Here is a 13,088-nt window from a genome sequence, read left to right on the forward strand (position 1 = left end):
GAAGTAGAAACATAGTTGAGACTTCCTTTCCTCCCCAGATGGATCGGAGACTTTTGAGATTGGGAAGAGAGCCAGTAAACGCCAAGAAAGGCAGTGCCAGCATCTGTTTCTTGTCTGAAGTTTTCTGTCCCGGGTGAGATCTGAGAACGAGCTTTGAGGCTGATGGTTCCCTGAGTTCTACGTGAGTTTATGTGACAATTTCTTGTTTGGGTCTTCTTACTCTCTGGGACAGGCTCTAGAGTAGGGTGTGGGGGTAGGCCTGGGCTAGCCATCTAGACATGTAAGTCAAGTGGCACTTTTGCATTTTCTGCTTCTGGGAGAAGTGAGGTCATCTTTGCAGGTGAACTATGCTGTGACTTGTATCTCTTCTGGGGCACTTCTGTGGCAGGCACAAAAATATGTACATATATCTCTATGTATCCCTGCTTTTGTACCCGATTCCATGTCAGTGAGCTGTGCAGTATCCCTTATATTCCGTTTTCTGTGAGGTCATAATGGAGCGGCCTTCCTCAGAAACATCTTGAAATGCTAGGAAAACTGGATTTCTCTCTCTCTCAGTTTCTTTTTACTCCCCTAGAAGCCATCGGCGCTGGGAATGTGACTGTGTGTTAACTTGGGGAGGTAGTAACATCGTCAGAATAAGACTGTTTTCCTTATTCTCATATTCATGTGGTTTTCTTTGAACACAGGGTCTCACTGTGTAGGCATGGCCAGCCTGGAACTCACAGAGCTGTAGCTGCCTCCATCTCCAAAGTGCCAGGATTAAAGGCCTGCCATCCCTTAGCTTCATACAGATTTTGATTTTCAGTTCCATGGAACACGCCAGGAAACTAAGGCTTATACCTTATAGTTTTCATTAACATGACTTTGTGGATAGTTGTTAGTTGATCCTTCTGTAGGAAAAACTGAAGTCTAGGGCTTTCTATGTGCAACATTGCTGCCGTCACTAAGCACAATTTGTCAGTTCATTAGTTGGTGAGCATAGGGTTGATTCTTTCTGGCTATTGGGAATAGTACCACTATGAGCACAGTTGTGAGCTCCTGCTTTCAGTTTCTATGGATATGTATCCACAAGTGGGATTGTTGGATTACAATAGGCCAACTTTTAATTTTTTTGAAAAAAATCACACTTTTCCATACTGGTTAACACCATTTTACAATTTCCCAATAGTATGACAAGGGCTCCATTCCATTCTTCATAGCCTTTCCAACACTGTGCGTGTCTGTGCGCATTAACGAGTGTCATGCTAAACTATATGAAATAATATTCCATTAGTATTTTCATTTGCATTTGTCTGCTCTATTTTTGCATGAATCTCACTCTTGGATCCATTAGAGTATTTTACATACCCAAATAAACAAGCAATTACAATCAAGGTATAGGAAAACCCTAAACAAAATCCCAGCAAGGGTTAATTTAAGCCTATAGGATGGAAAATTGCCAAAAAATGTTGAGATCTAGGTAATGAAAATTATTCTCACAGGCACAAGGATTGGTGTTTCTGTTCTGGCTAGTTTCATGTCTACTTGACACAGGCTAGTCTTCTGAGGGGAGGGACCCTCAATTGAGAAAATTCCTCTAAGATTGGTCTATAGGCAAGCCTGTAGGCTATTTTCTTAATTAGTGATTGATATAGGAGGGTCCATCCCATTGTGGGTGGTGCCATCCCTGGGCTGGTGGTCCTGGGTTCTATAAGAAAGCAGGCTGAACAAGCTGTGGGAAGCAAGGCAGTAAGCAGCGTCCCCTCCATGGCCTCTGTATCAGCTCCTTCCTCCCGGTGTATGAGGTGGGGACGGGAATCAGGGTGGCCAATCTAGTTGGGACAGTGGATTCAGAATCTAGCACTTTGGACTATTGGACTGTTGGACTATTCTGGGGGAACTCATCCTACAAACTGTACATTCAGAGGCCTTTATCATTTCACTGATGTGGGAAGGGAGGAGTACAGATCATTGCTCCTTGAGAATGTGGCTGGGAGAGACAGTGATTCTTCTGAGGGGTTGAAGACGGAATGTCTTCAAGATGTACAGGTTCAAGATGTGCTCTAAATCTGTTATTAGGAACATCAGTAGCTAGATGGAGTTGGGAGAATGGGTGGAAGTGAGAAGGAAAGGTCAATTTAAAGTTAGTCACATATTTAGCCTTTCTGGACTTAAAAATTATTTAGGCATACTTAAATTTAAGATGTCAAAAATACACTAAACCTTATAGTGCTGGAATAAAATCAAGAGTTATCAGTAGAACACTGTGGTTTTTAATATACATATAACACAGATACAAAAATGTAAATGAGTGAATATGTAGGTTATTATACATGCAGATAGATATTTCTGAGTTCTAACCACTGATAAGGCCCAGGAGCAGTGACACTCAGCAACAGTGAGCAGAGTTGGAGAAACCACATGGATCTTGGTTTCTAAACACCATTTTCCAATACAAGAAACCAAAGCTTGTTGGAGATATGGGTTAATTCCAGACCCAGTGCAAGAAGAATCATTTGTAACATCCTGTGAGATGTTATACACTTGTAAGATGTTCATACACTTGAGGACTTATTAAAGAACATAAGAGTCAACCTGAAGCAGCTCTGAATGGACAAAGAAACAAACTAAATGATAGTGTTGGATGTTAACCTGAGACTAAAAGAAATATTCATGCATCTATGCATATGAGTAAGTAGTCAAGTAAATAAGTAGGTGGCAGAGACAGGTCTTCCTCACAGGAGCATTCTAATTAATACTGAAAGAAATATTCATGCATCTATGCATATGAGTAAGTAGTCAAATAATTAAGTAGGTGGCAGAGACAGGTCTTCCTCACAGGAGCATTCTAATTAATACATTTCAGAGTCTAGAATCCATGGTCTTTTTAGTTATCAGATTACTTAAAGGATAACTAGCTAAGTTCTAAGTACTCAGCATGGTTGGCAAGATCACTTCCTGGCCATCAAGTGATCTGAGAAACTCTATAAGTTATCAAAGGAAAACAGGCACTGGGCAAAATAGCCTCTAAAAGAATATGCCTTTAAAATTAATCTATGACTTACTTTATATTTTCCGGCAAAGTACCTCCATGGGCTTGCAGCAACAAGACCTGCAGCTGCTGGACCTGGGAGAAGCAATGAAAACAATCAGCTAATTACCAATCCAAAACTACTTATCACTGGGCGTGTGCATATATCTGTAATTTCAGCATCTGAGAAGCTAAGGAAGGAGTATTAAAGTTTGAGGCCAGCGTGGGTTACACAGAGAGCTTCTGAGTTCCAGGCCAGACCAGAATACATAGTCAAGACCACCAACCTCAACTCGCAAAATGCTACTTCTCTCTTTGTAATGAAGTCACTACATCCAGCATCAGGATAACTTCACTCAATGCCTATGAAACTTTAAGTACATCTTAAGCACTACAGAAAACATCAGTATTAATGATCAATGAGAAAAAGATAAGCATTGCATGAACAACTGCTACATAGATGATGAATTGTCTCTTATCTAAGAATTATAATGCGTTTTCATTAAGTACCTATTTTTAAAACTCACGCTTAGCACTGGGATATGCGATGTAACAAAAATAAAATATGGTCTCTACTCCTAAGGCTAGGTGCAGTTGAAGAAGAATAACCAAAAATGAGAAAGAGAAGAAATAATATAAGACTGACAACACTAAGTTGTCAGGTACAGTTAAGTGCCTTAGGGCTTATGTGTAAACGTCCTCTTCAAGTCCCTTTTGTGACAAAAGAGGAGCCATTCTGTCCCCTCAGGCTTGTCTCTGTGATCGTGCTTTGGAGCCTCAAGTTTTTCTTCCACTTCATAAATCTTATTCTCACTGTCACTTCTGTCTTCTATACCTTCAACTTCTTTTATTGTCTCCTTCCTATTAAAATATATTTACTCTTGCCCCATTTCTCTTGTTCTCAAAGCTTGAGAAAATGTTCACACAAATAGTCATTATTTTCTTTTACTCACTTCTCATTTGTTCCTTAACCTATTTCAGTATAATATTTGCTCACATTATTGTACTAAAGTCAACAATGATCTACATGTCACTAAAGTGGATAGGCATTTTTTAATGTTAGCTTTACGTGACTGACTGGTATCAATTGGCTTACCTGATACTATACTTTCTAATTTTCCATCAATGTTTCTGATTGCTGTCTCATGGTTCATCTTTGTTTCACTTATCCCATAAATGGCCAAGTCTCCCAAAAATCTTTTTGTTGTTCTTGTTGTTGCTGTTGTTTTTGAGACAGGGTTTCTTTGTGTAGCCTTGGCTAGTCTGGACTCACTTTGTAGACCAGGCTGGCCTCGAACTCACAGCTATCCGCCTGCCTCTGCCTCCCCAGTGCTGGGATCAAAGGCATGTGCCACCACGCCTTCTTAAATGGTATCCAAATATTCTTGTACCACTTCAATCCACTTCACACAGTTGCCAGCCTATCTTTTAGCAATATTAACTCTCAGTTTTACCACCTACCTTAAAGTTTTCACAGTCCATGAATCCTTGATCAGACCTCAGCTTTTCTTTTAGCCTCACACTGCAATAGCTTCCTTGCTCTATACACTAGCCACACTAGCCTTTTTCCCAGCTCTTCACATGTAATAATTTATTCAACACCCACAAAACACTATGAAGCAGGTGCTATCATTTCCATTATGCAGACAGAGAAACTGAGGCACAAAGGCCTTTTACAAAGTACACAGTAAGATAGAGAGCTTGGGCTTAAACCCGGGTAAGCTTGCTGCAGTGCCAAGGCTCCTAATAGGACTGATGTGTCTTCTCCCTATAACTAACTCCTCCTTGTTCCCTTTCATGTAGTTCATTCCTAAAGCCCTCTGATTTCAGTTCAAACACTGCTGTATCAGGGAAGTATTTCAGGCTGGATATATAATAGAAGACCTCACTACATACTCTCACGTACACTATGCTACACTACCCCAGTTTATACTGATATAGCATTATCTGATTGTTTTAATATTGTCTCTCACACCAGACAAGAAGCTCCATGAAGACAAAAACTATGTTGTTTTGCTCAACAACGTATGACCTGGGTTTATGACCTGCCATATAAGCATTAGGTAATCATTTACTGTTGGAATGAATAAACAAATAGGTGACAAGAAAGGTGGTCATTTTTTTTTGCCAATAGGAATAAACGTAAAAGAAAATAGGAAGGCATAATTGAATATACTATTTTATAATTCAGAAGACCCAACAAACAGATAATTTACTAGGATTCTTTAGATACCCTAAAGAAGAAAAGGGAAGAAAAGAGATTAACTATATAGTCATTATCACTGTGGAGGAAGAATGAGCACTGGACAGCTGGGAAATAGAATTCCAAGTGAAAATCAACTCCTCTATTTTCTACCATGAAGGAAAATGTGACTCTTTTAAACCTGCATCAATAGGGCCATCTGTGGTGATGTATACCTTTAATCTTAACCAAGTGGCAGAGGCAGGCTGATCTCTGAATTTGAAGCCAGCTTGATCTACATAGTGAGACCCTACTTCAAAACAAAAGAAAGCAAAAGAAAAACCCTACATAAACACCTGAGCATGGTGGTGTTCACCTATGATCCTAGCACTAAGGAGACATAAGCATAACCGGCCCAAGAGCAACCTGGGCTACATGAGTCTCTGTCTCAAAAAACCAAAGCAACTAACCAAAGCAACCCTCAAAACCTCCCACAGCAATACAATTCCTGCCTCTTCTGTCCCTTTCCCAGGACTGTGGGCTGTTGTACAGTCATATTTACAGAGTCAGCTAACTTTCTCTTTCTGTTGAGAAAGATTTTAATCCATGAGGTCTCTTCAAACCCTCTCCTTATCTTATTATCCAACTGCTAGCCATTAGAAGATGATCTACCCTGAGTTCCTGTTCTTCTGATTGGTTCTGTCATTTGTTCAAGGCTCTCCCATCTTTAAAAAACATATTTCTCTGCCCTTGATTACCTGGGCCATTCACTGCCTTTCCTTATTTTGCTTCCTTGAATGAAAAGCCATTTATTTATCTGCTATTCTATTTATCATTCAGTGGCTGGCTCTTATCACTTCTCTTACCTCACAGTAGTTACCAACAGCTTCCCTGTAGTTAAAAAAAAAATCAATGGGTACTTTTTATCTTTATACTTCTTTGTAAAGTTATAGTTATACTTGTGGTAACATTCCTTGGTTTTGGTGGCATCGCTGGATTTTTTCCTGCCTATTCTTATCTGTTTCACCTTTCCCCATTCTTTTTTAAGTGCTCGTGTTCTCAAGTTGTGGGTGTGGACCTCTTTGCTTGGCCCTTTAGCAGGCATTCAGTGGTGCTCCTGTACTCACTAAGCTCACACACCACCTAAATACTTACAGCTGCCTCTTTATTCTTCGCCTAACACCCTCTACAGCAAGCCCATTAGCCAGCCGCTATATTTGAGTATTTCTACTCATACTTCCAACATATCTTTCAAATTCAAAATGGCCCAAACTAAATACATCATTTGTTTTCATGTGTGACTCTGGCATTCCTCGATCAATGACTATTTACTCAGTAATCCAAGTAAAACCTGAAAAGCAAACTCAGGCCCCTGTACCAACCCTTCTTTTCCTGCAATTAAGTGAACCTCAAATATTCGACTTTCTTCTTCTCTGTTACCGTTCTTTCATCATTACCGCTACCATTTTTAATTCAGGCTGTAGTCCTCACTCAGTTATTACAGAGCCTGGCTTATTCTCCTCATTTTAGTCATAGCCATACCTCATCAGAAAACAGATTTCCCTCAACCACATTTCATCACAGTAATCTCTTACTTAAAATCTGTACCTCTTGGTATTTTCCAGTTCTAAGATCTTTAACAGAACATACTAAGGAACTTCAGGATTTGGCTCCTGCAAAGCTTTTTGGCTTCAGTTTCTATTCTTTAATTTTATCAGTAAAATCCCCAATGGCACCCCCAATCTTAAATGGATAGCAAACACAATATTAGGATTTATTTTAGAAGTATAAATAGAACAAAGAAATAGAAGCTCTATTATTCTATTCACATACTTGGAAGTTTCTTCTAAAATTTTATACCTGTTTTTTAAGATGATTAAGTTCAGCTGCCTGGGGATCAATATTAATAATAGGTTTGTTCTTGATTTTTCTTGCTCTGTCAGCATAGCGAAGGGTATTTAATGTTTCCTCTAGATTGGAATCAGCAGGACTCACACAAGCTATCATAAGAGTATGGCTATTGCCTCCTAGAGAATCTGAAAAAGAATAAGGGATGTGAAACCAAATGAAGTTAATCAAATAGGATGTTAGCAAAAGCTGCCTATTTGGATTAATTAAGTTCAGAGATGAAAGAAAAAACTCTTAGTGACCTTTTAATTTGTTTATTTTATTTTATTTTTCAGGAATATTTGACTTTAATTTTAAAAACAATTCTAATTACTGTTTGAAAATTTCACACACATACAATATATTTTGATTCTATTCAGCCCTCCCCTCCCAGATCCACCCTCTACCCCCTCCCATTTTCACCTTTTTTGTAGCCTACAGATTGCAATTTGTGCTGCACATATACTTGTGGGTGTAGGGCCATGTATTCTGATAGCTTTAATTTTTAAAAATTGTTCAATGTAAAAATAGTAAAATTTCAGATGTATAAAATAATATAGTTTTAGAATCCTATTTTAAATGTCGCTATATGCAAGAGAAACGATGGGTTCAGCAGTTAATCAGGTTTAAAAAACCAGGCCAGGTCCAAGTAAGTTAGGGATTAAATATTCCTAGGATGCTCCCCCTCTATGTAGATTTTAATTCTCCAAAGAATTCTGCTTAACATACTGTCAATTAATGACACAGTAACCAAGTTCATATTCAGGTGCAAAGTCTAAGTCCAGTTAGCACTCTACAGATTTCTTGGCTTGCAAAGTCACCTGTAAAGACATTTCCCCTTATCTTAGAAACCTGACTGCCAGTAGCTATCTCACCTATTTATCAATTTGCTGTGAATGCCACCGCCCATTAGCTTTTTGTCTATTTCATTTTTGCTTTCTCAACACTATCATTCCTAGCTACTCTTTCTTATTTCAGGGACACTTTGGACTTACCTTGAAGCAGTCGAGTCAGCTTGGAATCTCTGTAGGGCACAAAGTTACCCTTTTTGTCATCTCCAAGAGCACTGATTACATTTCCCAAGCACAGAAGGCCTCGGTTAATATTAATACCTAATAGCAGGAAACAAAAGTTAAACTGCTTAGGAAAACATCTAACAAATATCTACATTTTTTTTCTGGGAAAGAAAACGAAAGACCACATAGAAATAGTATCATCAATACTAAGGTAATGCCTTAATTCTATGCATTTTGCTGAGAGTGGTATTTCTTTAAGCAAAGTTCAAGAGACAAAGGTCAAATGTCAGGTCTGTACAATTGAGTCCATTGCACTTATCCCTTCTCATAGACACAATGCAGAGACAGATAACAATCACTTTGACAACTAACATATTCATAGTTATTAACTTTTTCTAACCATATCCCAATCCTTAAACTAACACTGTGAAATCAGATACATAAATATTCTAATAATGTTATTATCATTACTTTCATCACTACTTTCATTTTACAGGTAAGGAAAGTAGTTCAGGGGTTAGATAATTTGCCTACCTACAAACAGTAAATAAATGGTAGACATGAGATTCCACTTTAGAATTTCAGCCCAATTCTATGCTTTTTATACCACATTGGAATATCATACTTCTTGTTGCTTTGAAAAGGTAGAGATTACTTTTCTACTCTTCTTTTGAAATAGAGCCTCATTCTGGTCTCTGGCCCAGGCTGGGCTCCACTCTCGGCATCTCTCCACCTCAGCATCCCATGCTGGACTTTTCTAATTGACTCAAACACTGTCAAAATATTTGAAATCTCTCTAAAAGGTTTGACTTCTCCCACTGCTACATTTGCAATACAAAAGCTTTATAGGATACTGGTTGAGCCAGGGGCTTTGGTGTCATGCAGACCCAGATTTTCAATCCTGGTTCTGTCACCACCACAGGGTCGCGGATAAGTCCGTCTATAAAAATGAGGCACATCTATCTACTTTGTTAGGTTATGGTAGGAATTATATGAGATGTTATACAGACAATAAAATTAAAAGTTAGATAAATGATACTTTGGTTTAAATGTCTTTATCTTCTTCAATGTTTGGGTTGAATTTTGACCTCCAAACATTATTAAGAGGTAAGAGTATGGACCAACAGCGACGCACACCTTTAATCCTAGCACTCCACTGGAAGAGGCAGAAGGATCTCTGTGAGTTCTAGGGCAGCCTGGTCTACACAGTAAGCTACAGCATAGCCAAGGATACAGAGACAGGCCTAGCTAAAAAAAAAAAAAAAAAAAGAAAGAAAAGAAAAAAGAAAAAAAGAAAAGAAAAATAAGGAAGGAAGGAAGGAAGGAAGGAAGGAAGGAAGGAAGGAAGGACAAAACTAAAAACAAAAAAGAAATTACAGGTGTGGTGATAGGCCATGCTGCCTCTCCCCTCATGGATGGGACAGAACTAGCTAGACCCTTCTGTGTTTCTGCTATGTGAGGGTACAGAGGAGACAACCTCATCAAACACCGGTCCTGATGGTGACATCACCTTGGAATTCATAGATTTTGAGTGTAAAAAATGAATTTCTATTGTTTATGGATTGTTCATCGATCCAACCTTAGGTATTTTGTGGAAATAGCACAGATAAACTCTGAGAACTTGTATTATTACTGTTAGCTCTACTCAGCTACTGTTTATACTACTCAGCTATATTTTGGATTCCCTTGTAACTTGAAAGAAATAGATTTACATGATCCTATTGTAGTTTGGATATAAAATGTCCTCAAAGGCTGTCTGCTGAAAGCCTCATCCATAGGTGGCAGTGCAACTGAGAGCTGACTGGATCATAAGAGCCCTATCTATATAGATGGACTAATCTGCTGATGAGTTCACAGTTGAACGTCCTACTAGGAAGCAGGGACTAGCTGGAGGAAGTAGGCCCCTGGAAGCTTGGCTTTGAAGAGTATAGCTTGCCCGTCCCTATTCTGCTGACTCTGCTTTCCAGAGATGAGGTGAACAGGCTTCTTCCACTAGTCCTCCCCACAAGCTCAGTGAAGGGCTCAGAGACAATGGACAGAAACCTCTGAACTTTGAGCCAAAAGATAGCCTTCCTCCTCTAAGCCAGCTTTCTCAGATGTCCTGTTTGTAATGAAAAGCTCCAGACTCCTAGTTGACTGCATCTTTCATGGACTATTTTCTCCCTTATTGTGACTCCCAATTTGACACTATCTAATCTCTCAAGGTTAAATTCTTGGGGGCATTAAACTGCCTATTTTGAACCCTGTGGCCAGTCATTTCAATTCTGTGTTCCCAAGCACTCAGTGTCCCTATGACCTTCTATTTTTTCTCCCCATACTATAGTAGAACCTAGGCTCTCACACATGCTAGGAAAGTGTCTTACCCACCCAGCCCCTCCTACCATAGGGTGTGTGTGTGTGTGTGTGTGTGTGTGTGTGTGTGTGTGTGTGTGTGTGTGTGTGTGTGTGTGTGTGCGCACGCGTGATGTCTGTCCTTTGCTGCAGGGTGCAATGCTGGCAATGCTGAAGGAATAACATAACCAAATGGATTGAATCCATTACAACCATGCTATTGCCCTTAATTGAACCTGTGGTCAACTGATGACCTCACTTGTCTAACCTAACTCCTGCGGCAGCTATTCTAAACATTCATCATTTTCAATATTACAAAGCTACCATCAGTCTCTATTAGCAAGTTTCATAAACAACTTTATAGAGATAATGTTATACACAAAGGCTTCCTAACCATTCTCCTTTCTCCCTTATGCTCGTTACTTTGCTATTATTTACTCCTTTGCGTTTCCACCCGTTTCAGTGAAAATAACTCCTTTTATTATCAAGGCTCTATCCTCTGTCCCTGTCCTTATTTCTAGTCACCTGGTTTCCTCTGAGACCCAGATGCTTTAATCTATTTTACCATTCTTAGACCTTCAGTTCATTTTTTCCAACTAACTCCTTTTCAATCTATATACATGCTTAAATTTCCCTCATTTACATCAAAAACATTATTCATCCTATTCCCCTCCCCTAGGCCTGTGACAGAAGGGGACCTCTTCCCCCACCATCAAAAAGGGAGGGGGAATGGGAAGATACAAGTGAGGGGATAACAATCCAGATGTAATCTGAATAAATTATTTAAATAAAAAATGAGGAAAAAGAATTAAAAAGGCATGTGCCACCATGCACAACTGCCTCAATAATTAAAAACATTATTAATTTTTAATATTTGATTTTATTTACATTGGTGTTCTGCCTCCATGTATGTCTGTGTGAGGATGTTAGATCCCACGGAACTGGAATTACAGACAGCTGTGAACTGCCATGCAGGTGCTGGGATTTGAACCTGGGTCCTTTGGAAGAGAAGCCAGTGCTCTTAACCATTGAGCCATCTCTCTAGGCCCCCCAAAGCAGTGTTCTTAAGCAATCAATCCCTTTGTTTTCTTTTGATTGCCAACTGGAAAACATAGTACCTGTTGAGATGTATCAAGTCTGCTTGCATTACAGGTACTAATTAGTTCTCTGCTTTCGATTTAATTTTCTGTCATTAAGACATTAAAATGGAGACTGTGTTGCTAATACATGTTTTTAATCCCAGCACTTGGGAGGCAGAGGCAGGAGGATCTCTGAGTTGCAGAAGAGCCAGAACTACACAGAAAAACCCTGTCTTGAAAAAAATTTTTTAAAAGACATTGAAATGGTAAGGTCTTGGCAAGCGTGGTCAGCAGTTAACTAGAGCACTGTTCCTCTTCTAGGACCTGGGTTTGGTCCCCAGCACAATTATCTCTAACTCCAGTTCCAGGGGATCTTCACGAGCACCAGGCACACACATGGTGCACATATATACATGCAGGCAAAGCGCCCATACACATAAAGTACATAAATCTTTTAAAATGTTCTGATCAAATAGTTACCAAAAATTGTTCAGATAAAATTATATGCTGAGAGTTTCTTTTAAAACTCTGTAAGACTGCAAACAGATCAAGGAATAGGGAAGTAAAAAATATTATCCAGTACCTCTGACTGCTTATTCATTATAGCAAAAATAAATAAAAAAGGAGAAGTTTTAAACATTAAAACAAAAATACAACAAAGCTTCCACAGATGCACATTACAATAGGTGCCACAGCTGAAAGAGAAGGATGCACTTGTGGTAGGGAAAAGCCTGGATAGGAGGAAAATGAAGTAGCTTTATATGCAGTAGTTCTCAACTAGGCAATCTTGCTTGTTACTGGATAGTTTACAATATCTGGAGATAGTTATTGTCACAGCTTAGGGTGGAAACTGTATGTGTGCTACTTGCATCTAATAGGCAAAGCCTAAGAATGTACAAGATAGCCCCCCCCAAAGTTGTTTCATTCAAAATGTCAATAGTATCATAGCTGAGAAATCCTGGTTAACATGAAAGAAAAATTATGTATGAATATAAGGCAGGTGGGTTAGCTGAGTAAGTTTCTGGGAAAGACTTAAGTCTTAAGCAATAGTATAATATGGTTGTGTTCTGTAGTCAAAAAGGAATGGAATAATCTGTTACCAAAATATATTTTAAAACTTAGTAACCATTGGTTATATAACAAGTTCAAGGCCAGCCTGAGATATGTATGGTTTTAAAACAAGAAGAAGAACAACAACAATGACAATGACAACACCACCACCACCACAAGCAAAACGCCTTACAGAGGTAACCACTCAAAAGAGATAAAAGTGGGAAGAGCCCTTGATTAGGAGACAGAGGACTTTAGCTAGAACTTGACCTTGGTCACTTAGCAACATACTTCAAAGTTTCCTTTCTCTATAAAACAAGAGCAATCCTTTCCTTAAATCACGAGACTATGATTTTAAAAAAATGTTATCTGTTGAGAGCCATACACAAGTAATTCTTGTTAAACGAGTGGAGAACCTTAGATGATCTGGGTATTTGCTAACTTAAAGAGGCTGAAATCTTTTATCTAGTCTAATGGCAATTACTTCCCCTTTAGTAAGGAGCTATGACTGATGAGAGAAGTGGCTGCCT

General features: G+C 39.0%; 1 protein-coding gene across 3 annotated transcripts in view; it reads right to left on the reverse strand.

Annotated features, from left to right (window-relative positions):
* Positions 1–13,088, reverse strand: part of KIF4A (kinesin family member 4A) — a 113,300-nt gene that overhangs the window by 53,150 nt on the left and 47,062 nt on the right. For all 3 annotated transcript variants that reach the window (XM_084789323.1, XM_084789324.1, XM_084789322.1), the window contains 3 exons: positions 8,078–8,194; positions 7,056–7,231; positions 3,048–3,109 (listed from right to left, as the gene is read on the reverse strand). In XM_084789323.1, coding sequence (XP_084645449.1) covers positions 3,048–3,109; positions 7,056–7,231; positions 8,078–8,194 — 355 coding nt within the window. The remainder of the gene's footprint in view (positions 1–3,047; positions 3,110–7,055; positions 7,232–8,077; positions 8,195–13,088) is intronic.

Source organism: Acomys minous, assembly GCF_964271855.1.
Source record: "Acomys minous genome assembly, chromosome: 7".
NCBI lineage: Eukaryota > Metazoa > Chordata > Mammalia > Rodentia > Muridae > Acomys > Acomys minous.